This window comes from Ictalurus punctatus, chromosome 2 (assembly GCF_001660625.3).
Source record: "Ictalurus punctatus breed USDA103 chromosome 2, Coco_2.0, whole genome shotgun sequence".
Taxonomy (NCBI): domain Eukaryota; kingdom Metazoa; phylum Chordata; class Actinopteri; order Siluriformes; family Ictaluridae; genus Ictalurus; species Ictalurus punctatus.
In genome coordinates, this window is record NC_030417.2 from 9,055,071 (window position 1) to 9,082,780 (window position 27,710).

The 27,710-nt window shown below is 40.7% G+C and overlaps 2 protein-coding genes across 4 annotated transcripts; both read right to left on the reverse strand.

Annotated features, from left to right (window-relative positions):
• Positions 1 to 1,579: 1,579 nt before the first annotated feature.
• On the reverse strand, positions 1,580 to 12,964 carry LOC108260328 (E3 ubiquitin-protein ligase TRIM17). Its single transcript, XM_017460540.3, has 6 exons — positions 12,469 to 12,964; positions 12,184 to 12,279; positions 5,965 to 6,198; positions 5,697 to 5,856; positions 2,778 to 2,837; positions 1,580 to 2,572 (listed from the first exon to the last, which is right to left on the reverse strand). The coding sequence occupies exons 1-6, from the start codon at positions 12,751 to 12,753 to the stop codon at positions 2,568 to 2,570; spliced, it is 840 nt and encodes a 279-aa protein (XP_017316029.1). The 5' UTR covers positions 12,754 to 12,964; the 3' UTR covers positions 1,580 to 2,567.
• A 103-nt stretch (positions 12,965 to 13,067) lies between these two features.
• On the reverse strand, positions 13,068 to 19,985 carry LOC128635298 (uncharacterized). Of its 3 annotated transcripts, none has more exons than XM_053687473.1 (3): positions 19,476 to 19,985; positions 14,143 to 14,383; positions 13,068 to 14,044 (listed from the first exon to the last, which is right to left on the reverse strand). In XM_053687473.1, the coding sequence occupies exons 1-2, from the start codon at positions 19,692 to 19,694 to the stop codon at positions 14,150 to 14,152; spliced, it is 453 nt and encodes a 150-aa protein (XP_053543448.1). In that variant the 5' UTR covers positions 19,695 to 19,985; the 3' UTR covers positions 13,068 to 14,044; positions 14,143 to 14,149. The 3 variants fall into 3 exon arrangements, with proteins under 3 accessions (XP_053543448.1, XP_053543447.1, XP_053543444.1); XM_053687472.1 differs by having other exon boundaries at positions 14,149 to 14,383; positions 19,476 to 19,984; XM_053687469.1 differs by having other exon boundaries at positions 14,154 to 14,383; positions 19,476 to 19,982.
• Positions 19,986 to 27,710: the final 7,725 nt, after the last annotated feature.

A 27,710-nucleotide genomic window follows, 5' to 3' on the forward strand; every position in this document is an offset into this window, starting at 1 on the left:
AGTACCTGTCCAGGCTCACTGAGATCCATGATGCAAACTCAGGCTTGGAGAAACCTGACGCTCTGGCAGATGGGCAGGTGGCCGTCACAGCATGGGAGGCACATCTCAGAAACAGCTTTATGAACGGCATGAAACCAGAAATTGCCGCTATAATCAAACAACAATGTATCGCCTGGGACACCAGAAACCTCACACAAGTGGAGATGTATGCAATCCCTGCAGAGAAGCTCCTACAAGACGCAAAGGAAAGAAAGATGGAGAGGAAAACCAAAAGCACACAGACGAGGAAGACCCGGCCGTCAGGGCTATGGACCAGGATTAAACTGTTACAACTGCAGAAAAGTTGGACATTTTGCAAGAGACTGTCCAGAGCAGAAGCGAACTGACGGGCGGAGTTAAGGGAAGGGTGTGGTACCTGGGAATAGAAGAGGTGACCTCAGACACCCAAACTTTCAGTTAGCTCACAAAGATCAGGAATATATGCACACACCCACATCCAACATTAGTCAGACTAACAATTCACAAATGTCTGAACCATTCATGACCCTTAACCTTTTAAAGTATAATGCCTCTCTTTTCGCACAGTTACCATGTATATCTCTTGCAGTTAAATCGTCCTGTGGTGTGACATCACATTAGATTGATTTATTCTTCTTTATTTACAGTTGTATAGTGTACAGTATCCAGTTGTGTTCACAGAAAATGTGTTATATTAGCAGTGTTGTCTATGTTCATGTCTTTATCTTTCTGTAATGTGTAATGTTTGTAAGCCCAACAACGAGTCAAATTCCCTGTACCCTAGTGTACTGGTGTACTTTAGAAGTTTATAATGAGTGATACTGTAAATTTACTTTAATGTCCTTTCTCTCGACAAGTCTCAAGATTTAAAAAAAAGGTCTAAAGATACATAACATTAATGCGAGTGTATCGTTATGTAACGTAGCTTTAATGCTAGTCTAAGTAACGTAACAGTAACGCTAAGTAGCGTTAACGCCAATAATGTCGGCCAGGCTCCAAAAGGCATGAAGAGAACGCGTGAGTCAGACAATGAGTACATTTACGTTTACCTGTACATCAAATTCCGTTTAACGTGGATACTCGGGTAATGCAGCCGTATTTCGAATACAATGTTTTTATGTGTACAGGCATCGGAATATTCCTGTATGCACGGTTGTTGTAAGTATTCCTAAATACCTAGCTAACAGTTAAGCATCTGTTAGTACCCACAATTCCTTGTGGACTGAATATGTGCATATGTCTCCTTTCAGTGGATTTTCTGAATAAGGTGTTTACATGCAACAAATTTCCCATTAACAAACACACACATACATAATATAAGAATAATAAAACTAATAGTATTTAGTATCATACAGATAATTCATTATTAAATTATTATATATTCTAAAATGACTAGTTTGGATTAGAGTAAATAAATTTGTTGTGAACAGCGATATCTCCTAGTATCTTTGCTGTAGAAAATCAGAATGTAATAATTAATGATCAAGCACTGTGAAGCGCACATACACAATCAGATCATTGTAAACAAATATAGTGGATTAATCTGCAATGCAGAGCGATGGACAGTGAAGAAAACATTTATACAGTTTATTGGGATGAAACAAACACTGTAAACTTTTTAGTCATGTGATATGTATAATGGCTTGTTATACAAAAAAAATGATCTACAAACGCCATTTTAGATGAGAAGCTCAAACATAAAGGATTTCATATTTTAATGATATTTTACACTTGGTGCATGTATGCTAGACTGGATGCAGTGAAGATGGACATTTGAAATGAAAAGAATCATACTCAACTGTATTATTTTTAATACAATGTATATTCAGAAACAATGAAAAGTATGAACATATGAACATATTAACAAAGAAAAATAAACAACACCACCAGTTTATTTTGGATCACAATCTCAAAAGCTGATCCGTAACAGTCGAGCATAAACCCAGCGTATAGAGGCTGATTGAATGTGGTGTGATCTCTGTGGAGGAGATTATATATATTTATGATATTTATGTGGAGAGTGAGACAGTGTGTGTGCGCATGTTTTTGTGTTTGTTTGTGAGTGCGCTTGTGTTCGTGTGTGTGTTTCTTTGTTTTTGTGTGTCTATGCTTTTGTGTGTCTGAGTGTGTGCATGCGTGTTTGTGTTTCTGTGTGTGTCTGAGTGTGTTTTTCGTGTGTGAATTTGTATCTGTGTGTTTGCGTGTGTGTCTGTGCTTGTGTGTGTTTGTGCGTGTATGTTTTGTGTGTGTATGTGAGTGTGAGAGTGTGTGTGTGTGTGTGTGTGTGTGTGTGTGTGTGTTTAAATCAGAAACGTGTGTAGAACGGAAACGTGTGGAATTATACATAAAACACTACACACAAACTTATGGATCACAAAATCTCACTGTATCAAACAACCAGTGGAGCGTGAACCCAGCGTATAGAGGCTGCGTGAATGTGGTGCAGACTCTGGAGGAGCGTCATCGGGTCAGAGACGCTGTAGAAGGACAGAGTTCCTGCAATGTGATCCACATACACTCCTATTCTGGAGGGTGCTGGAACTCCGAGATCAGTCTAAACACATGACAAATGTGAACATGTTAGATATTAATCACAGGATATATTTATGTGGAGAGTGAGACAGAGTGTGTGTTTGTGTGTGTGTCATTATGTATTTGTGTGTCTCTCTGTTTCTGTGTCTATGCTTGTGTGTGTTTTGTATGTGTGTGTATTTATGTATGTGTGTGTGTGTGTGTGTGTGTGTGTGTTTTACACGTACACTGCATAAAATCTTCTCTGCTCTTTGGTTCTGAGGGTAAAATGATCTGAACTGCTGCAGCTGTGGAGACACACAAACAAAATGGAGAAGGAAAAATCAAGTGGTGTAAAAGACGGAAACAGTTTAAAGCAGGGGTGTCAAACTCAATCGCACAGGGGGCCAAAACTCAACTTGCACTTTAGGTCGTGGGCCGAACAGGATGAACATTTATTGAACAGACTAAAACAATGTTTTCTGAACATAAATATGAATCGAAACAGACAGGATACAATATTATTCCAAAATAAATAAACTTTAAATAACTTTAAAAATATTGCTCTCCATAAAAATAGGTACTGTCAAAATTATACACATTCAAAATATCAACATGCTGCAAAAAAACCCTGAAAATATAAATCAAAATTGTGCTTTTAAGTAAAACTTAAGATAATAAATCAAAACATTTCATTTTCTTTGCACTTATGCCATTTTGTCAGAGCTGGATGCTTGGCATCTTTTCTTGGCAACAAGTTCATTTATGTTTGGGGTAAGGTTCTGGGTTGTGGAGATTCTCAGGATGGACTTAAGGTGTTCACCAGTGAGATGACTCCTGTGTGATGTTTTGTTAGTCTTCATCACAGAGAACAGCTTCTCACACAGATATGTCCTACCAAACATGCACAAGGTTGGAGCCGCATGTAGATGGAGCTGGGGCATTACATCAGGAATGAAGTGAGTGAACTGTGCGAGCCCCAGTGTCGTACTTTGTATTTAGTGTCCCATTACACTGCAGGTCTATCAGCTCCATCTGAATCTGTACAGGAGCAGTTTCCACATCGACAGCAAATGGGTTGTGAAGCAGCTCAAAATTACTTTTCTGTGCTTCAAAGTCACCAAAGCGCCGTGCGATCTCAGTACGAAGTGCGCTCAGTTTATCAGCAAAGTGCGCATTTGGGAACACCATGGCGCTGACTTGGTTCAACATTACTTGGCAACAGGGAAAGTGAGACAATTTGCACTGGTGCATTTGTGTCTCCCATAAGCGCAGCTTCACTTGAAATGCCTTCACTCCATCTTACATATCACTGATCATGCGGTCCAGTCCCTGGAGCTGAAGGTTTAAGACACTGAGATGACTAGTTATGTCAGCCAAAAACACCAACTCACATTTCCACTTTTCATTCCACAGAAGTGTGGACTCTTTTCCTTTACTGTCCAAGAACTGACAGATTTCCTCGCCCAACTCAAAAACTCTATTGAGAACTTTTCCCCGACTTAGCCACCGCACCTCTGTGTGATAAGGCAAGTCGCCAAACTCAGAATCTATTTCCCTCAGAAAAGACTGAAATTGGCGGTGATTTAACCCTTTGGCTCTGATAAAGTTTACGGCTTGCGTTACAGTGCTCATTACATGTTCCATTTTTAGGACTTTATCGCAAAGTGATTCCTGGTGTATGATACAATGATATGCTGTCAACTCACCAGTACAGTTCTCCTCCTGCATTTTTAACCGCATCCTTCCCACTAGTCCACTTTTTTCTCAGCACATCGCTGGTGCTCCATCTGTTGTGTGTCCAACAAGATTGTCCCAAGGCAGTTTCATATCGGTTACACTTTGACGTACGTTTTCAAAAATGTCTTTTCCTGTCGTTGTTCCATGCATCGATTTTAATGTCCAGTATTTCCTCTGTAACGCACAAACTGGAGTCCACTGCACGAATGAAGATGGCCAGCCGTGCAGTATCAGTCATGTCAGTACTTTCATCCACAGCAAGGGAGTATGCAACAAAGTCTTTGCCTCTTTCAATCAACTGTGTTCTCAGATCAGTGGCCATCTCACAAACCCGATCAGCAACCGTATTTCTGGTAAGGCTTACATTTGCAAACACCTGCTTTTTGTCTGGATAGAAGACGTCACACACTTTCATCATGCAGCTCTTCAGAAGCTCTCCCTCGGTAAATGGCCGGGCTGATTTGGTTATCTCCTCTGCCACAATAAAACTTGCTTTCACAGCAGCTTCACTTTGTGATTTTGCCTTGTTTTTCAACTTTCAACTTTTCAACTGATATTTTGTCTCATACTGCCGTTTTAGATTATATTCCTTAATTACAGCCACATTAGCTCCACAAAGAAGACACACAGGTTTACCAGCAATGTCGGTAAACATGTACCCAGCCTCCCACCGGTTTTGAAAGGCTCTGTTTTCAGAATCAACTTTTCTCTTGGCCATTGTTAAGGGCTAGCTTAACTTGAAATTAGGGTTTTATACGCCAGCAGACGCTTGATCGATCTGACGCAATGGACGCGGGAATCATGGCAGGTAGCCTGTTGCGCTGCATTATGGGATTTGTAGTTTTTGTGTTACTGGCGCTTCATATTAAAAAAAGATATATAAAATGATCTTGCGGGCCGGATGTGGCCCGCGGGTCTTGAGTTTGACAAATCTGGTTTAAAGTGATAAAATTTATGTCTGATGTTTAATCAGTGTTTTATTTTAGAAAACACATTCTCTAGGTGTGGGATTTAAATTAGATTTTTTCCTTCTGAATGACGGAGAAATAAACTTTATTAATAACATGAGCACGAGCAGAGAGCTGCTTTGGTAACTAATGACTACAGAATAAATGTTATGACTGAATAAATGTTATTCATATGACTTATAAACTCTCTGTCCCTCTCTCTTTGTAGGAAGGTGTGAATAAATGTGTGTGTCCTCTGTGCTTTATTCACAGTAGAATAACTGAAAATAAAACAGAAGCATTTACACTATTAAGACATGAATAAAAAGTGTAACTGTATAAAATCATCTTTCCAGTAGAGGGCAGAAATAACAGGAAGTTCCCATAGGAAATCATTTCTGTGTGTTTTTGGGAAATTTTATGTCTCTCTACCGTGCTGCAGAGAAAGTAAAGATTTCCCAGTAGGACAATTTCTCTCACCATGTTCAGGGATTTTGGTGAATTCTTCCTGGCAGACTTCCTCAATTCTCTTTTTCAGATCACAGAGAGATTTCCTCACTCCATCAAATGAGAGATCTTGATTGACAGTGATCTTGCATGAGTAATCGCATCCAGAAGAGAAATGGAGAGACTGAAAACTCTACAGAGAGAAAGAAAAACATCATGGAGAAGGATAAAGGTGGAGAAATATACGTGTGATTAAACCGACAGGGGTGTGTGTGTGTGTGTATGAGACAGTGAGTGTTACCTGGAGGAAGTGGAGGTGATCATCTGTCTGTGAAAGCTGTTCCAGCTCAGTGACTCTCCTCTGAAGATCAGTGATCTCCTGCTCCAGTTGCTCCAGGAGTCGTTCAGCTCGACTCAGTTCATCCTTCTCCTGAGCTCTGATCAGCTCCGTCACCTCCGAGTGCATCTTCTCCATGGAGCTGATCATCTCAGTTAAGAGCCTCTCGTTGTCCTCCACTGCTGTCTGTGCACTGAGCTGTTAGGACACACATACACGCATTTGTACACTTGTGAGGACCTTGACATGGGCCACCTTTTCTCCAGGTGTTATTAAAAAACAAACACTACAACCCACCAGAAGGTGTCAGTGTGATCAATGATCACTGTTTAGAATCATAAACACTGGTCACTGACCTCATAACCTTTGTTGTGAGGACCTTCGGTTGCTGGGTAGATTTTTGCGGCCTAGTGAATAACAGCAAGTGTGTTTAGATTGGATGTGTGTTATTGGTTAAAAATATGAAGGGAAGGGAGGATTTATTTTTTTTTTTTTGCAGAGACCTTTAAAAAAAAAGTTATACAAACTTTAAAATATTAAGAATAAAGGTTAACTTGTGTTAATTTTGAGCTGAATTTCATATTTAAATGTCTTTCAAAGGAATTAGCAGCGTGAACGAAGACAATATCCCTACATCTACTGAGGGATTTTGGAAAACCACCTAAAACAATCCAGCTGATTCAGGTAAGAAAGCAATTTGTTGTACATACGATTAAAACCAACAATTATTTTTTAAAGTAGTTTGGTTAGAAAAAATTGCATCATGTTGAATCAATATCCATGTGCATAGTGAATTGTAGGAGGTAAATGAATTGCGCATGTGCCTTGGCCTGCAGGCTTGTAGATTTAATTTCCAGGGGGTAGGCAGAGTGCACGTGAGAGATTAAAGAGCAGTAAAAATGCAGTTTTACAAGTGTATGCTTTAATAGGAAGCAGTTACAGTGAGTGATGTGATTTAATATATATTGTCGCGACGGACGGACAGCTGGAGCGCATGGTAGGAAAGTTGCTCCTTCCCCGACTGCGGCGCAGGCACGAAGCGGACAGCCTCGCGTCAAACCCGACGACAACCGGAAGGCCCGTCACGATCTGGCGGAGCCGCCGACACAACCCCCGCCGGCGATTGGGGAGTCGGGCGGGAGAATTCCACCACTCAGTAGACGGAGAAAGGGTATAACAGGACGCTCTTCCGCCCATGCGGAATAATCGCTCTCTTACTTTCCAGAAGGCTCGGGTGCAGACGAAGACGCAGCTTGGTGAGTTCGCACGCAGCGTTTACCGATGGCACGAGAAAGCCTTCACACTTCAGGGAAATCCCGACACGCCCTGGTTAGCGCTGCCACGCCAGCCTCGCACAAACCCTCACGCACTCGCACCCCCTCACTTCCGACACCGCCCGAGTAAGAAAGAATTAATTTAATCCCTTGATCACTGCATCCAATGTCTCCTGCGTGTCTGTGCTCCGCCCCTCACGGGCTATTTCCTTACTATATATGATATAATATAATACAATACAATACACACACATGTTGTTATAGGGATTTAATGTGTGTTGCTGTCATTTTAATGTTTAAAGTCAGGAATAAACTCGTCTGCTCTTAGAGCCGCTGTGATAGCTCTGGGTTCCAATAACGCAGTTTTAGGTTTTACAGCTCGCTTTATCAGGAATAAAGGGCCTGCCTCTGTTTTTTCCTTGTTTTGTGGTGGATCATAGAAGAAATAATGCATCATCACAGAAATAATGCATACCACTGTTTAAGTAAATAATCATCTGATATGACAAAAAGAGAGAGAAACAGTGACAAAGAGAGACAGACAAAGAAAGATAGCGACAGCTTGAGAGACAGAGAGAGAGTGCGATAAGAGAAGTGTTTGTGCCATTCTCACTAACAAATTTATGTAAAGGGCAAACTGTAAAACTAATGCCTGTAACTGCGACATGGTGCTCAATCACTAAATTATTAGAATTAACAACATAGTTCATGTCTGCTATGCTGTGAGTTATAATGTGCTCATCTTAGCCAGTTAGCCGCTAGGAATTATGCTTATAGAACTTATATATTCGGATTGAGCTACTCCATAAAACAAGTAAAGGTTTTAACTTTGTACAAAGCTCAATATGTGCCAAAATTCTGTCCACTGCATTTAGTCAATGCAGATCGTCTGTGCTTCTGTAACGTGTGCCAATCGGGCCAAAATTCTGTCACTCTGTACAAGGCTTTATTAATGTCACTTGTCCTTGTTTAGTTTACTGTTTAAGATATGAAGCAGAGGTAGATGTACACTGGTTAATGCTTGGTCTCAGCCCTTTTAAACATTAACCTTAAAAACTGCATTATAAGTATTGTTGTTATGTCATATTTATGGCTTGACTAATAAGAACTAAGTTGGCTTGTTTTCCATTACTTTGTAAACATGGTACAGTAGTATCTTTGTTTTTATGCCTTTTACATTCCCTGAGCCAGTGTTGCGTTGATCTCTTTTGTGCATAAGACTTCATAATAATAATAATAATAATAATAATAATAATAATAATAATAATAATGTTTTTAATAGGTCATGGACGGAAACAGAAACAAGGCTAACACGGTATGAAACTCTTGCTGTTTATAATGCTTGAAAATCACTACTGTAGTAGGATACATGTAGTATAGATCCAGATAGTGTTACTGGTATTACAAATAGCACAACATAATTCTGTATTTGTAAATATATGTTTATTATATTCAAACTTTTGATTTTACAGGAATTAAGGACTGAAGTTGCCATTGTTGAATTTGGGAGCACTGACCTGTGATCAGGACACACAAGTGGCAGTGAATATGTTAATAGTACTATCATACACTTTCTGTCAAACTGTCAAAGTAGTGTGTTGCTTATTTACGGCCCTTTGTGCTTCTCAGGCCGAAGTTTCTGTAGGTACACTTAATTTATGACCAAGGGTGGGGGTAACCCTAATGACAGTATCAGTGGGTCGATCTGGCTCCTGTGTCTGGGCTGTGGTGGAGAGGGGTGTTTGGGGGAGTAGACCCCCTCCCAAAAAAGGTGTTTGTTAGTCTGGTTTTTGGGGGGTGAAATACGTCTGAAAAGCACATCAATGTTTAATATTGGGCATGTGTTCGTGTTACTGTGTAGGGTTATTTCGTTTGTGTAAACACATTAACTGCGTTTACATGGACAACTCCACTCTTAATACGATTAAGACCATACTCTAATTAAGAAACTACCATGTAAACAGCAATTTTTACTTACCTTAATCTAATTAAGGTCGTAATCGAAGTAAGCAATAATCTAATTAAGACAGGTGGAGTACTCCCTGTTTTAGTCGCATTATGGACGTGTAGTAGTGACATGTAAACACCTTAATCACATTATGAACGTCGTTCATCGAGTTTTCACCGCATTTTGCGACAGGACACGATCACACACGGCAGTTTTACGTTTTACGGCGAACAAAACAGTTCAGCTGTGTCCCAAATCGCATACTTTCCTACTATAGGCCTGTAGTGGGGAAAAATACATGTATCTCGGCTACTGTATAGACGGTAATGTTGGCTCAAATTTAGCCTATTACCCAAAAACATTTAAAATTCAACTTAGAAGCCAATACTCACATCTACCTCTGAGCCCAGTTGGAGATAGAAAAAATACACCAGCGGTGAGTGAGAAGAAACAAGGGTCCAGCTTTATTGTTCCATTCCACCACACGAGATCCACACCAATGAGAATTCTCAGAAGTGATCCCAATACTCTGAGCTTAAGCTCCAGTGTTTATACTGTATTTACACAGTAGATAACCCATATGTTTCCAGAAAAGGCCTATTTCACTTACACATAGAATCAGAACCCAGGCATTTCTAATAACCCAGAAAATAAAAACCCAGCGTTTTGAATTACATAGAGAATCAGAAACCAGGATTCTCATTTACCTAGGTGGTCAGAAACCAGGATTCTCAATTACCTAGGGAAATAAAATGACGTAGACAAGACGACTAAACAACCGGGAGGGACCTTGGTCTTATCGTTATCTCGAGGGGGGGGGGGGCAGTTTGACCCAGCCACCCTTATAACTGGCTCTCTTCATGGTTCTCTAAAAATTAAGGCTTTCCTTGCGAGACGAGAATCTTCACCATCTGAATCATGAGTAAGTTATATTTTTCTATTTTTCCTGTATTTCTCGTTTATAATTTATTTTCATATTTGCACTATTTCTTATTTTATATATATTTATACTACTTGAAAAGCGGTTTACTGTACTTCCAACTTCTTAATATCATTACAGTTCTACTGTCCTGCATATCCTACTATTCTGTTTTTTATAGAGTTTCTCTATTACTATAAGATATTATTAAAGTTATTCATGTGTGTGTATGAGAAAGAGAGAGTGTGTGTGTGTATGTTGTGTCTACTTGCCCGCCCTTGACTGTACGAGCGTGTGTGTGTGTATTAGCACTCCTCAGCTCAGCTCGTATACCTCTTTTGGGCTTTTTTGACTACTACTGCTCTTAAAGATCTTTAAAGTGTAATTCCAATTTGTCAATGTCCGCCTAATCCGGCTTCTATGTGTCTAGGTGCCCGTTTTTTCTTCTTCTCCCTTTTGCTGGATGCTAGGTCTCCCTTATGTTTATTTTATGACATTTTTTATCCACAACATTAACTACGCGATTTGGGACACACCCGCCGCTTCAAGCAGTTGTCTATTAGCACGTATAGCATGACAAATAATTAACTGCACTTAAAGCGTTTGTAAAAAATAAATAAATAAATAAATAAAAACACCCAAAACTGTATACTTTACCATAACGAAGACGAACTGTATGTTGATACGTGAAATTCTGGAGGGACGTCGGACGGCGTGGCGCGGTGACGTAATGACTCGGGCTCTTAATCTAATTATGATCAATAACATGTAAAACGGGTACATGACTGGAGTATTCTAAAAGCGACTCATGTAAACACCTTAATCACATTATTACCTTACTTTAGATTTAGGTCAATAATTAGATTATTGCTGTCCTTGTAAACGTAGTCATTGTTAGAAAAAGCATGATATTTGGAATGTGTACATATATGAGTAGAATATTTGTTTTGTGAAATAAATGAAAACAAATGTTGATTACCTTTTTAGGGAGTCCCAGTTTGCTTTTGAATAAAAAGTTTAGGAGTTAAAGCGTTGTTGTGTTTTTTTTTTTTTTTTTTTTAAATCTGTTTTAAAAGAATCGAGCGTATTACATGACTTCTAAACAAATATCCTTATAGGGTAAAAATGTTAACGTGTTGCTTAAAAGAATCGCCGTATTGTTTAAACTAGAAGTTTTCCCGAGATGTCTTCCATTCGCTGTGTAAAGCATTAATGATGTGCAAACCGAATGACCCCTCTTTCTAAACCCCGCCCATACATGTGTTTCAGACACACCTCTCTCTCTAAACCCCGCCCATACGAGTACAAGCAGCAGCACAGTGGCTGAGCGAGGGGAGGGGACTAAATCCAGACTACCTGCTGACACATTAAATTGAATATCTCTGTTCCTTCACTGGTTAAAAAGGCTGAAATGTGTAGCTTTATATGACATATCATAAGAAGATTAAAATATATATATTTTTTGAAAGACTCTTTGTAAATAGAAAAAATAGCAAACTATTTTTAAAAAGTAGCATTTGTTTACCGGTAAATGACTAATATACAGTAATTTACGGGCAAAGATTTAAAAGCTAGGTGTATTTTATATACTCACAGCCATACTCATTCTCCAATTGCCATAAACCAACTTTCCCTCCCAAATTTAAACAATGTAATAAACCCCCCTTAGAGTAAATCTTACTTTAATTAATATTGTCGATATGCTTTCACAAATAAAATGGTGAGTAAAATTAAACTAGTCACTAATGATTCGTTAAAAAAAAAATGCAATGCTTTAAATTTCACCTCCTGCAGGTCTAACCTCCCCCCAAGCCCCCACTTCCCCAGAGTGATTATCCCGCTCAAATCTGAACTGGCCAATCAGAAAACATTCCTCGCTGAGGTAAATGTGATCAGGAGAGTGCAGAGACTCAGAAACACACACGCACAAGCGCGCGCGCTCATCTATCATTCCGTCTCTTACTGGGCCTCTAAATGACTCGTTGTCCATATTGTGTATGTTTCTAAGAGCAGCTCTGTCTCTGTCACTGCTCTCTGCTCACCTTTACAGTGTCCACAGCCTGTCTCAGCTCCTGCACCTTCTCCTGCTTCTCCTGGATTCTCCCCTCGAATTTCATCTGTTCCTCCTTTACCTTTCTCTGAGGAAAATACATTACATTACATTATGTATGCATTATGAGATTATGAGCTCAGCGGGTGAATATTAAGTGCAGATAAAGGGTTAAAGTTCTTATTAAAAGACTGGATGTCGGGTGTTTTAAAGTTCACAGAAGTTCAGAAAGTGATTATTATTATGACTTGCTGTATTAAAACGTGAGTTGCTTTACCCTGAGTCCAGCGTAACGGTGAGCAGGAGAAGCACCCTGGACAGTCTTCTTCACTGAATCACTCACTTCAGTCAGCAAAATGTTTTTTCGTAAATTAGGCCTCGGAGTGAACTTGACTGTGCACTCAGGACAGCTATACACTCCCCTCTGATCCTCCTGATCCCAGTATTCATTAATACAGGTCATACAGAAATTGTGACCACAGTCGGTCGTTACTGGATCCGTCAGGGGATCCAGACACACTAGACAGATTAACCGATCTAGTAAAATTCTGGCCTCGGCCATTTTCTTGAACTCAAAACGAAGAGCGTGAGACTTTTACTTAACCTTGAGGTTCGTTATCTCCGAAATGAGGAGTGGCGTTCTGACTTTGTATGTGAGAGAGAAAGAGGAGGAGCATAAAGACAGATTTCTCTGTTAACCATTTCGTCACCATATAACATTCCAGCTTGTGTATGCATGTGTAAGCTCGTACGCTCGCCTGTGTACAACTTACATACTTTTTCCAAGATGTATTATATTTTTAATATCCATAAAAAAGTAAAACAAACAACAACTTTAAATTGTAGTTTTCTGTGAAAAAATAAAGCCAGTCAGTATTTGGTGTGAGCACCAACTGTCATATTCATTAATATGAAGTTTTATTAGGAAATGGCTGGTTGGTTGTTTCAAGTGACTTAGGGCTTAACTTTCCAAATTATAACAACAACCACCACCACCACCACAACAACAATAATAACAACAATAATAACAATAATAACAGTAATAACAGTAACAATAATAAAAAAGCGATAATTATTGTCGCTATTATTATAATTTTATTACTGTTTTTTAAAATTATTTTAATTAGTTATTATTGTTATTATTAATAATAATAATATTGGTAATAATGTTATTGTTATCGATATTAATAATAATAATAATACTAATAAAAACAATAGTAATAATATGAATAATAACAATAACAACAGTAATAACAAAAAATAGCGATAATTATTATCGCTATTAATTTGTTATTACTGTTTTTTAAAATTATTTTAATTTTTTATATTATTATTATAGTTATTATTATTATTGTGACTGTTATTATTAATAATATTGTTAATAATAATATTGTTAGTTAATAATAATTGTTATCGATATTAATAATAACGATAACAACAATGACTATTATTATTAATAATAAAAACAATAATAAAAACAATAGTAACAACAACAACAATAATACCAATAACAACAACAACAATATTAACAACAACAACAACAATAATAATTATAACAATTATAACAACAACAGCGTAGCACGTTCGCATCACACATCCAGGATCTGGGGTTCGAGTCCCACCGGGGCCATGTGTGTGTGGGGTTTGCATGTTCTCCCCGTGCGGCGGGGGTTTCCTCCGGCTACCCCAGTTTCCAAACACATGCACGGTAGGCTGATTGACGTGTGTAAAGTGTCCGTAGTATATGAATGGGTGTGTGATTGTGTACCCTGCGATGGATTGGCACCCTGTCCAGGGTGTCCCCTGTTTTGTGCCCGATGGTCCTGGGATAGGCTCCAGGATTCCCCGCAACCCTGAAAAGGAGTAAGTGGTAGAAGATGGATGGATAATAATTATAACAACAGCAAAAATAATAACAATAATAACAATAATAATAAGGGACTTTTAGCACATTTGCCTCACACTTCCAGGGTTGGGGGATGATTTGGTGCTGCAGGAGTTTCCTCCAGGTACTCCGGTTTCCACATGCGTGGTAGGCGGATTAGCATGTCCAAATGTATGAATGGGTGTGTGAGTGTGTATGTGAGTGTGCCCTTTGATGGACTGGCACCCTGTCCAGGGTGTACCCTGCCTTGTGCTCCACGCTCCCTGGGATTGGCTCCAGGTTCCCGGCGACCCAGTAAGGAAAAGCGCTATAGAAAATGGATGAATGGATAATAATATTAATAACATTTTGGGATGGACCTTCACTTTTTGTTCAGACCACAGTCTGCTCCAGTAGCTACATTGTATATACAGTAAGTGGCTGTGGTGTGGTGGGATTTCTGCAGCAAATAACTTATGTTACTTTTACGTAAAAAACAGTTTTAATCTACAGTCCCATCAGAAATGACTGGAATGTTTTAGGTTGTTGAACACATCCAGATGTTGATACCAGGAAACAAAAGCTAAAATATTAAGTTCTCTCATATTCACGTTTGATCTCAAACCTAAATGTCTTCAGTCTACAGGAACAATAAATGCTGTTCCAATAGTTCTGGAGGGGACTGTAGTCCATTCCCATACAGCAGCAGTGTTAAAGAAAACTTCAGACTTATAAATACTTGATGAAAAACTCTGTTGTACATGCAAAGTATTCCAAAATCAAATCAGTGCATAATGAAAACCGCATGTTTGAGTATTTACATTTACCGTCCACTTTAATAGGAACGCCTGTGGCAGCAGCACAATACATAAAATCAGATACAGGTCAAGAGCTTCAGATAACGTTCACATCAAACATCAGGATGAAGAATAAGTGTGATATCACAGAGTGATGAAGAGAGAAAAAAACATTGCATAAGCAACAGTTCTGTGGATGGAAGCTCCTTTTTGATGAGAGAAATCAATGGAAAATTTAGTCACTCTTTAAGACAGTGGTGAACAGAAAAACATCTCAGCATGCACAAAACATCAACCAAGATCAGGAATCTGAGGCTGTCATGGGCAGAGGCTCACAGAAACTGGACATTTGAGGATTTGGGGGGAAAATCACTGTCTCGTTTTTTTGTTGTTCTTTTCAATTCCATTTTTTCACTGACTTTTCTATTGTAAAAACAATGATATATAGAAGTTTAAAAGCCATGGATGAACTTTGATGTTGACTCGACAAAGCCAGTTTTAAACTCTAGAAGTTACACGGTACTACAGTGCAGACTATGATTGATTTTAAAATACTAAACAATTAATATTTAAAGCTTTGTGCCATAAAACCTTGTAATATTTAAAAGGTTAAAATGTTAAATCACTCAGTCAGTGTGTGTGTGTGTGTGTGTGTGTGAGAGAGAGAGAACGCATGAGAGCGTGACTCTGTAGCGGGGTACCTTATGTAGGTACCTCCCAAAAATGCAGCTGAATAAATGGCATTATACTACATACTTGGGTAAATTCAATGGAAAATTACATGTCACATAACCATTTGTTTTAACGCGAGTTGTAGAGAAAGAGAGAGAGAGAGAGAGAGAGAGAGAGAGAGAGTGTGTGTGTGTGTATGTGGAGAGAGAGAGACTTTTTTGTCTTTTAAGACACCCCTATTGTATCCAATTTTGTTTTATATTTACATTTTTAAAGTATTATTTCCATTTAAGAAAAGAAGAGGAAAAAAAGGAAGAAGAGAGAAGAAGAAAAGAACCCCCTTCACCACTCCACCCACACCCTCAACTCAAAAACTTTTCAAATTTACTATTAGTCCATTGTGGTCATATAATGTGCAAGAAGTCTTTATGTTAAAGTACTTTGTGCGACTAATGTCCATTTCCTCAGTCTGGACCGTCTCCGTGGTGACAACATATCCAGGTTTTCACTTGTTATTGCTCTTTTGTGCTGATTTAATTAATTTTTTTCTGTGCGAGAAATAATTTGTCAGCAAGACGTCACGTTTTCTTTTTGTTAGTTCAAGAAACCAGTTTAACTGTTCTGTGGTGTACAGTTCTTCAGGTTGTTCTGAAAGAGTGGAAGTAGGCAGTTTACCCGATCCTGCTTCACTCTCCTCCTCTCTCCTTGCGTCTGCTGCCCATATCCTCAGTCTGAAACGTCTCTTTGGTGACAGCACTTCAGATTCTCACCTGTTGTTGTATGCTTAACCGATTTTATGAATTTTTCTCTGTCCGGGAAGTAGTTTTTTCGTACGACCCCACTTTGTCCTAAAGTCTGCTCCAAGAACCAGTTTATCTGTTCTGTTGTGTAAAAATGTTCTGGCTGTTCGACCCCCCTTGTAGTTTCCAGTTCACCCTTATTGTTCTCAATGTTCTTGTCCTGTGGGTTCTTCTGTTGCTGTCGTGCAGAATCATGGTCTCTGCCATGATAGCGGTGTAGGGTTTGTTATGGACTCTGCCTGCAGTGTTGGTTTCATTACTATCATGGACACGGGTGTCAGTGCTATCACTGGGTCCTGTGATAATTTCAGTGGTCGTGTGTTCGTCACTGACCTCATCCTGCTGTGACCTCTGTATATCGTTACCCCCATCTGCCCCAGGCTCCTGTTCTCCGGTGTCACCCCGCTGGCTGTCTCCGCGCTGCTGCTGTACCCCGGCCGTGTCTCCCCCGGAGCTCCCCGGTTGCACCGCTCTGCGTCAGCAGCTCAGCCGTTTGTGTCCGATCTCCCCAGACCCGAAACATCTCGGACGTTCGGTGGTGGCGAAGACGGTGTAGCTGCCATCACCGTGTTTACACTTGAAGTTTATATCCAGTGTTTGGCCACAGTTGTTAATAAACATATAAACCTGTCTCCGGAAAGACAGGACGTGTTTCACCGCGGAGTTCTTACAGCCGAGCGGGTTATCCGTCATGGGGCCGGCGAACTTTCCGAAGCGGGCCAGCTCCTTCATGATCAGCTCGTCTTTAATGAAGAGGGGGATGTTAAAGATAAACATTGCAGGGGCAGAAAGAGGGGTTACATGTAGCATGACACCTCTTAGCCATATTCCACTTTTACACAGCGTGTTGGAGAATATTTCTTTCTTTAGGAAAATTACCACCGCTTTGTTCATTCGGGAGGCGGAGTAGATGTTCTCACACCCGACCTGCTCTCCCACTGTCAGCAGAACCTCCTCCACCTGTTCTCCATTCACCGGTATACACCTGACACCATGGCGGAGAGACAGCGTCTCGTCTCTGGCCTCGGAGGCCATGGCGTCCTGCTCACTCTCTCCCACCCTCAACTTTCACCAACCACCGCTATATTAATAACTAGACATTTAATAAATTAAATGAAAGAAAAGAAAAAAAGACAAACTCGTGAAAAACTTTGGCAAGACGCCAAACCACTCTCACGCGCTCTACACCCTATACTCACTCTTCCACTGCGCATGCGCAGAGAGAGAACGTGAGGGAGATTCAATACCTCTTTATTCAATCAAAATAGGGTTATTTACAGCTTGATGCTCTGTTTCCAAAAATACAGAAGAAAGTAAAGTAAAAGATAAAAGAAAAATAAATAAAGAAAAATACAAGCATAAACATGATTTAACCCAACACAGTCCCAAAAATAAGAGCATTCTCCACTACTGAACATAAAACATCTATACGTGTGAACTCCTCAACAAGTCGATATTTAATCTGGCCTTTACCATACTAACAAAAACCGTGTTTGCATCACAATCTAATGACTTTTCTACTTTGTTTCTTCTGCTAAGATAAATTGCCATTTTTCTTGTCCTAGTACAAAGTTAAACAGCTGACATTTCCTTCTCCCATTCTGACTGTATCTAAAATCAAAAATAAACAAATGCTTGGAAAACTTTTCTCCAAACATTGTGAACATTTGTTGTAACAGCTGAAACGCGGTCTATAGTCTGTAGCACTCTAAAAAGCAGTGATAGACTGTTTCCCTCTGTAAACAAAAAGGACAGTTATCTCTTACACTGGGGTTAATAACAGAAATAAAAATATTTACTGCCACAATACTGTGTACAATTCTCCACTGTAAATCTCCAGCCCTTTTTGTCAACGGTGGTTTATATAGCGCTCTCCACGCAGGTCTGACCTCACTGTCCTAGATGAGCTCTCCAAGGAGTGTCACGCCCTACCACTTAGTTTACTTTTGTTTACTACTTTTACAAATAAAGAATACATAAGTTTTCCCCAACCTGTTTGTGAGAGTTTTCCCCAACCTGTTTGTGCTGTACGTTGTGACTTTACTGCTGAAGCAATAAATTTGTCAGTATCCGAAAAAAAAATCCTTGATCTCAACCTGTCTGCCGAATGTGTCATCCAGAAATCCCACAATTTCAGTTAGTGAATAGAGCTCTTGATCTTCCCCCAACTGCGATCCACTAATGTCTGAGATATTGGAGAGGTTGTCATCCTGGAATTCCTCCTCTTCCACTTCCTTCTCCTGCTCTGCTTGAAGACTTACTGACTTCTCACTACTGTCTGCTATGTCCATGTTTTCTGACCCCCCCTCCCCTTCTACACCCCCCATGCTATCTGACCCCCCCCCCTACTGCTGTACCCCGTTTTCTGTCTGGCCCCCCTTCCACTACTGCACCCCCCGTGCTAGGTGACCCCCCCTCCACTGCTGCGCCCCCGGTGCTATCTGACCCCCTTTCCACTGCTGCACCCCCAGTGCTATCTGACCCCCTTTCCACTGCCGCACCCCTGGTGCTGTCTGACCCCCTTTCCACTGCCGCACCCCTGGTGCTGTCTGACCCCCCTACTCTGCTCCATTTTTGTGCCTGTACTATAGATTCCTGAGTTCTTTCTACTTCTGGGCCTCTCCCTCCAGGAGTCAGCTCATCTGACCCCTCTCTTAGTTCCTCCCTTGTTTGCTCAGGTCTATCAGGTCCATTACCCCCGCAGTGGTTTGGTCAGTGTCCTGTCCTCCAGCAGTCTCTGACTGCTCTACACTGCTCACATTAACCTGCTTCTCCACCCTGACTCCGCTCGGCCCCGCTTCCTCTCCGTCTTGTTTCTTATGTGGACACGCAAACTTTTTGTGCCCAATGTCCCCGCTTTCGAAGTGTTGGCGTACAGCATGTATGATTTTCCCTCATGCCATACTCTGAATGAAATATCCAGCGTGGGTTCATTCAGAAACATGAGCACTGTGCGCCTGAAAGAGGTGACGTGCTTCAGCGCGGGGTATTTACAGTTTAACGGAACCGTTCTCACACCACTCACTATTTTACCGAAGCGAGACCACTCCCGCTCGATATCCTCATTAGGGATGAACGGCGGAATATTCGAAACCGTAACTTTAACTGTTGTAGCCCCCAGCGGAGTGACGGAATAAAGCTCTCCACTTACCTTTATTCCGTTTTCAGCCAGCTGGTGCACGAGTTCCCTCTCCTTCACGAACATAACCACGGCCTTGTTCATTCTCGATGCCGCCACAATGTTTTCACATTTAATAAGCTCCCCTACCGCCATTAGCACCTGCTCCAGCGAGACCTCGGAGCTCACCTCACACCGCACCCCGTGACGGAGTGAGAGAGGCCGTGCTCCACCGCTCAGGTGAGCCGCCATCCCTACACCCCGCCACAAGATCAAACACTCCCCGCAGCAAAAAAAAAAAAAAAAAAAAAAAAAAAAAAAAACAATAACACCGCTTCCTTGATAATACTATCACACGCTCACCCAGTGATTGTGCTCTGAAGTTCCAAATTGTAAAGAAAGAAATATATCTATATAAAGATAGAAAAAAGTTCATTCACTCTCACACCACGCTCACACGCCACGCTCGCTCACAAACTCCCAGCATGCACCAGAGAGAGAGAGAGAGAGAGAGAGAGAGAGAGAGAGAGAGAGAGAGAGAGAGAGAGAGAGAGTGAGTGTGGAGAGGGAGAGAGAGAGAGGGAGGAGGGGTGTGGAGAGACAGAGACCGACAGAGAGAGTGTGGAAAGACAGAGGCAGAGAGAGCGTGGAGAGAGAGCGTGGAGAGAGAGCGTGGAGAGAGAGCGTGGAGAGAGAGAGTGGAGAGAGAGAGTGGAGAGAGAGAGAAAGACTTTGACTTTTAAATTGTCCTTTTATTTAGTCATTTAGATTTGACCAAATTTTTGTGAGACATAGTAGATAATGAAAAAACTATTTTCATTATCTAAAATGCCATAAATAAATAAATAATAAAAGTGTAAAAAACGAGGTAAAAAGGAAAACTATTTCACATCCCACTCTTTTTTTTTTTTTTAATTAAAACTTAAAACTCCTGCATCTACAGAGCATAAAACCTCCCCAACTGCCCATACTTCCCAAAATTCCTGCAGCCTACGAGTCATTTTTAAAAAAAAAAAATATCAATTTTGAGTCTAGCTTTAACTAGTGCAGTTAGCAGTTTTTCCGCCTCCTGAGTGCCTCCTTCCTGTATTTTTTTTTTTTTTTTTTTTTGCCAGATAGCAAGATTGGCTTGACCTATTATAAAATTTAGTAGAACGTACTTTGGTTTATATATGTAAAGACTTTCTGCCCATGTAACGCCCAACCCTCTGCACCAGGCTCTAAGTAGAGAGAGCAACCTTTGTAGTCTTCGACAATGCAAAAACAAGTGTTCATACTCGCCACAGAAGATACACTCCCTGCCCCTAGTGGGGTCGATGTGTGCCACATATCTGCTTGTGGCCACGGCCCCATGCACTATCCGCCACTGAAGATCAACTGTGCGCTTCTCGATGGGCAGTTTGTATAAGGACCTCCAGCATCCTCGTGGGGAAGAGTCCAACAGCCCTGACCAGTGTGACTCCTTCAGTCCAGTCAAAGCACCTCTGTGCACAACCTTGATGCATGTTTCGTACAGCTGATTCCCCTCTACTGCCGCTGAGATTCATAGAGGTGAAGAGGGCTGCTGGCTTTCCTCTCGCTCAGTGCTTCCCTGAAAAGGGAGGGCAGTGCAGAGACCACCTCTCCCAACAGTCTCTGCATGAGGTGGCCCGACAGTACCCCCGTCTCAGTGCACAGTTTGCTAGTCGTCTTCTATCTGTTGCCAGCCCTCAAGTTCTTAATTTTTGTGAGTCCTGCTCTCCGTAAGCGCTGTCGAAAATATGTAGATTCTAACATTTCGGACTGTATCACTGAGTTGTAGAACAATGGCTCTTCGTCTATGTTGGGAAAAAAATTTGCTCCGGTCCTGCTGATAGTCAGTACTGAAGACCAATTCAATTCAGTTCAATTCAATTTTATTTGTATAGCACTTTTTACAATAGACATTGTCTCAAAGCAGCTTTACAGAAATATCAACATGGTATACAAATATTAAAGGTGTGAATTTATTCCAACTGAGCAAGCCACTGAGTGGCGACGGTGGCAAGGAAAAACTCCCTAAGATGTTTTAAGAGGAAGAAACCTTGAGAGGAACCCGACTCAGAAGGGAACCCATCCTCATCTGGGTAACAACAGTTAGTGTGAAAAAGTTCATTACGGATTTATATGAAGTCTGTATGGCCTTAGGAGCAGCCGTAGTCCCAGCAGTCTGGAATTAGAGGAGATTTGAGCTCCATCCAGAGGCAGAAACGATCTGGATCTCTAGCATCTCCATAAATTTGGCGAAAGGAGAGAGGGAGAAAAAAGATTATTATGACTGCAAAGTAGTAGAACAGAATCTAGTCAGGGTAGGCTTGAGTAAACAAATACGTTTTAAGCCTGGACTTAAACACTGAGACTGTGTCTGAGTCCCGAACACTAATAGGAAGACATTTCCATAACTGTGGGGCTCTATAAGAGAAAGCTCTTCCCCTTGCTGTAGCCTTCACTATTCGAGGTATCGTCAAATAGCCTGCATCTTTTGATCTAAGTAGGCGTGGCGGATCATATAAAACCAAAAGGTCGCTTAGATATTGTGGCGCGAGACCGTTTAGTGCTTTATAGGTTAATAAAAGTATTTTACAGTTAATGCGAGATTTTACTGGGAGCCAATGCAGTATTGATAATATCGGTGTGATATGGTCGTATCTTCTAGTTCTAGTTAGGACTCTAGCAGCTGCATTCTGGACTAACTGGAGCTTATTTATATTCCTACTGGAACATCCAGACAGTAAAGCATTACAGTAATCTAATCTAGAGGTGACGAACGCATGAACTAGTATTTCCGCATCATGTAGTGACAATATGTTTCTTATTTTAGAAATATTTCTGAGATGAAAGAAAGCTATCCTAGTAATATTATCTACATGAGCATCAAATGATAGGCTGGAGTCAATAAAAGACCAGGCTCTCAGGACAGACTGGTAGAAAGTTGTTGTAGCTGATAGATCAATTTCCTTCAGATTTAGTACAAACAGATGTTTATTGTACACCAGATCTTCAATGCGCTGCAGTAAGGCACAGGCTGTGCCGGCCCATGCTATCCCTTCCCCATAGAGTAACCGCTGTGCTGTCTGCAGTCGGAAAGTCTTGACTCGACATGACAGGTTAATCAAACCCTGCCCCCACTCCTGCAATGGCAGGTAGAGAACAGGGGCACGAGTCCAGTGCTGTCCAGCCCAGAAAAAGTTCACAATCTTCTTCTGGATTTCCTTGATCAAAATCCCTGGGGGTTCGAGAGCAGTGAACCAATGCCAATGAGGTAATCAGGTTGTTGACCAGTACTCTCCCCCTATAGGACAACTGGGGCTGAACCCAGGTCCATTGAGACAACTTGGCACACACCTTCTCCACTACCCCCTCCCAGTTCCTGTTTTGAAAATCTGGTGTTCCTAAAAAAAAAACTCCCAGATATTTCAACCCAACTTTTCTACACTGGAGATTGCCCAGTAGTGTAGGAGGGCTTTGTTCCTGCCACTGCCCTATTAAAAGACTCTCGCATTTATCCCAGCTAATACGTGCTGAAGAAGCTCTTGTGTACATTTCTAGGCTGTGAGTCAGTGTTTGGATATCATTCTGGTTTTTTATAAAAACTGTCACATCATCTGCGTATGCTGACAAGACCAGCTTTTCCTGCGCTCCTCTCACTGACGGTCCCCGTAGTTCTGCTCTAAGGTGGCATAGCAGTGGTTCTATTGCCAGACTGTAAAGTTGGCCAGATAACAGGCACCCCTGTCTGATTCCTCTTCCCATTCTAACTGGACAGCTAAGACCCCCTCCAACCTTGAGTGTAAAAAAGGCCTCAGAATAAAAATTTTCAACCACAGTAAAAAATTTCTCCCCACAACAAAGGCTTCAAGTGCCTGAAATAGATATTCGTGATCAACCTTGTCGAAAGCTTTTTCTTGATCTAATGAAAGAAGACCTAAATCACATGAATTCAGTTTACTTAGCTCTATTACGTCTCTAACAACAAAATTGTTGTCCATTATTGTCCGGTCCGATATGCAGTATGATTGGCTTCTGTGCACTATTGTGTGCATGCACTTTTTAGTCAGTTTGCCAGGCATTTTGATAAAATTTTATAGTCACTGCAAAGAAGTGCCACAGGTCTCCAATTCCTCAAGAGTCCCAGGTCTCCTTTTTTAGGAAGCAAAGTCAAGGTCGCTCTTGTGCAACTCACTGGTAACCTTCCCGTGCAGAATGAACACTCGAAAATCTCCAGTAGATCTGCACCTAGGAGTCCCCAAAAATGCTTGTACAGCTCGTTTGGTAGTCCATCTATTCCAGGTGCTCGTCCCTGTGCGAGCTGCTGAACAGCATTGGTCACTTCTTGCATTTCAAGGTTTGCATACTGCTCTGTTCGAGAGTCAGTTTGGGCAGCTCCCTGAAAAGCTCCTCCCTGCAGGACGGATCGCAGGTCTCAGCACTGTAGAGGTCGGTGTAAAAGACCGTGGCTTCTCTCCTCATTTCAGCCGCCCCTTTTTTTTATAGTTCCATCTGTTCGTCTGAGGTACAGCGTCTGGTTTTGTGGTTTTGCCTTCCTGGAGAGGTTGAAAAACAAGGCACGAGGAGAGTCCATGTCCTTGATATTTGAAATGCTGGATCTTATTAGTGCTGTTTTGGCCTGTTCATGGAGGAAGGAACTTAAAAACGTTTTCTTTCCCTCCAGCAAACTGCTCATGTTTGGGTCATTTCTACCAATTATTTTGCTTTCTGTTAAATTTATCTCCGCCTCGAGTTCTTGTATTTTACCTTTTATTGTCTCTACTGAGTCTGCTGTGTAGTTCTGACAAAATACCTTAATTTGTGTTTTTCCCATTTCCCACCAGGAGACCAAGCTGTTAAAATCTTCTTTTGTTTTTTTTCCATTCACCCCAAAAAACCTTAACATTTCCGCAGAAACCCTCATCCTGAAACAGTTTTGTGTTGAAATGCCAATATGATTTATACTTTTTAGTGACAGACATCAATAGGTCTACAGTAATTAAATGGTGATCTGAAAGACCAGAGGGGCTCATGACTGCTTTATAGAATTTATTTCCGTTTGTTCTGGTGTCCAGTCTTGCTGCAGTGATCTTCGTGTTAGTAATTTTGACCCAAGTGTATTGTTTGATTCCCTGGTTTCTCTTCCTTCAAATGTCAACCAAGCCACACTGTCTGATAAGCCCCTCAAGTACCTTAGCAGACTGTGTGTGTGGTTCGTCCCCAATCCTGTCTAGGGTAAAATCTGTGGTACAGTTCCAATCCCCTCCCAATACTACTAGGGGATTTCTTCCACTTTGTTGTATTGCATTTTTTAGTGTTGGCTCAAATTTAGCCTATTACCCAAAAACATTTAAAATTCAACTTAGAAGCCAATACTCACATCTGCCTCTGAGCCCAGTTGGAGATAGAAAAAATACACCAGCCGTGAGTGAGAAGAAGCAAGGGTCCAGCTTTATTGTTCCATTCCACCACACGAGATCCACACCGATGAGAATTCTCAGAGGTGATCCCAATACCCTGAGCTTAAGCTGGAGTATTTATACTGTACTTACACAGTAAATAACCCATATGTATCAAGAAGACTATGATCTCACTACCAATAGGGTTAAAAAAAGAGCTCATTTACCTTACTCTTATGTTCCAGAAAAGGGCTATTTCACTTACACATAGAATTGAAAGCAAGGGTTTTAATTTACACATAAAACCAGAACCCAGGGATTTCTAATAACCCAGAATATCAAAAACCAGAGTTTTGAATTACCCAGAGAATCAGAAACCAGAGTTTTGAATTACCCAGAGAATCAGAAACCAGAGTTTTGAATTACCCAGAGAATCAGAAACCAGAGTTTTGAATTACCCAGAGAATCAGAAAGTGGACAAGACTAAACAATCTAGAGGGACCTTGGTCTTATTATCTCGAGGGGGGCAGCTTGACTCAGCCACCCTTATAAATGGTTCTCTTTGAAAGCTCCTCATGGTTCTCTTAAAATTAAGGCCTTCCTTGCGAGCCTGCATTTCTAGTTTATAATTTATTTTCATATTAGCTCTATATCTCTATTTTATATATATTTATACTACTTGAAAACACGGTTTACTGTACTTCCTACTTCATAATATCATTATATTACCCTTCTACTGTCCCACATATCCTATTATTCTGTTTTTTATAAAGAGTATATATATTATTATTATAAGATATTACCCTTATAATATCTTAATATTACTTTTTATTATTCTTATAAAGTTATAATAGTATGTTTGTGTGTGTGTGTGTGTGTGTGTGTGTGTGTGTGTGTGTGTGTGTGTTAGCACTCCTCAGCTCGTATCCTTCTTTTTGAATTTTTGACTACTACACCATAGTGTATTACTCTTAAAGATCTAAGTTCTTCAAAGTGTGAATCCATCCAATTCAATATCAGTCAATATCCGCCTCACACCACTTCTGTGTGTCTTGGTGCCCATCTTTTCTTCTTCTCCCCTTTGCTGGATGCTAAGTCTCCCTTATGTTTATTTTATGACATTTTTTATCCACAACATTTGTTTCTTGAAACGTTGTGCTCTCTCACTGCCTTTGTTGGGGGCATAAACATTTATAAAAATGCACTCTGTTCCCTTTATTTCCGCCTGCACCATTAAAACCCTACCCTGCTCCAGTTATGCGTGTGTTGGTTTCCCCTAATGTTCTGTTAAAAAGTATTGCTACCCCAGCACTGACATTTGTTCCATGGCTCTGGAAAATTTTCTCTTCCCACCACATTGCCCACTCTATCTCATTTTCCTAGTTACTATGAGTCTCTTGTAAAAAAAAATATATATCCATGTTTTTTTGTTTTATCAGTTCTCCAACTGCTGCTCTTTTGTTCCTATCCCTACCACCATTGATGCTTAAGGAGCCTATTTTTAATTTCTCCATTTGAGGGATTAAACACGAAAAGGGAAAACACTAAAGACAGCAGTGCAGAAAAAGGAAAACATCCAGTGTAACGCCTTCATTTTTTCTTTCTTTTGGCCGAAGATTTCTGTAATCTAGCTAGAAGACTTTTTATCTCTTCCTTTGGTCTAGCTCCTCGTAACTTGCTGTATGTTGTAACTTTACTGCTGAAGCAATCAATTTTTCAGTATCCGGAAAAAATTCCTTGACCTCAACTGGTCTGCCAAATGTGTCATTTTATGATTGATTTTAGATACAGTCAGAATGGGAGAAGGAAATGTCAGCTGTTTAACTTTGTACTAGGACAAGAAAATGTCAATTTATCTTAGCAGAAGAAACAAAGTAGAAAAGTCATTAGATTGTGATGCAAACACGGTTTTTGTTAGTATGGTAAAGGCCAGATTAAATATCGACTTGTTGAGGAGTTCACACGTATAGATGTTTTATGTTCAGTAGTGGAGAATGCTCTTATTTTCGGGACTGTGTTGGGTTAAATCATGTTTATGCTTGTATTTTTCTTTATTTATTTTTCTTTTATCTTTTACTTTACTTTCTTCTGTATTTTTGGAAACAGAGCATCAAGCTGTAAATAACCCTATTTTGATTGAATAAAGAGGTATTGAATCTCCCTCACGTTCTCTCTCTGCGCATGCGCAGTGGAAGAGTGAGTGTAGGGTGTAGAGCGCGTGAGAGTGGTTTGGCGTCTTGCCAAAGTTTTTTCACGAGTTTGTCCTTTTTTCTTTTCTTTCATTTAATTTATTAAATGTCTAGTTATTAATATAGCGGTGGTTGGTGAAAGTTGAGGGTGGGAGAGAGTGAGCAGGACGCCATGGCCTCCGAGGCCAGAGACGAGACGCTGTCTCTCCGCCATGGTGTCAGGTGTATACCGGTGAATGGAGAACAGGTGGAGGAGGTTCTGCTGACAGTGGGAGAGCAGGTCGGGTGTGAGAACATCTACTCCGCCTCCCGAATGAACAAAGCGGTGGTAATTTTCCTAAAGAAAGAAATATTCTCCAACACGCTGTGTAAAAGTGGAATATGGCTAAGAGGTGTCATGCTACATGTAACCCCTCTTTCTGCCCCTGCAATGTTTATCTTTAACATCCCCCTCTTCATTAAAGACGAGCTGATCATGAAGGAGCTGGCCCGCTTCGGAAAGTTCGCCGGCCCCATGACGGATAACCCGCTCGGCTGTAAGAACTCCGCGGTGAAACACGTCCTGTCTTTCCGGAGACAGGTTTATATGTTTATTAACAACTGTGGCCAAACACTGGATATAAACTTCAAGTGTAAACACGGTGACGGCAGCTACACCGTCTTCGCCACCACCG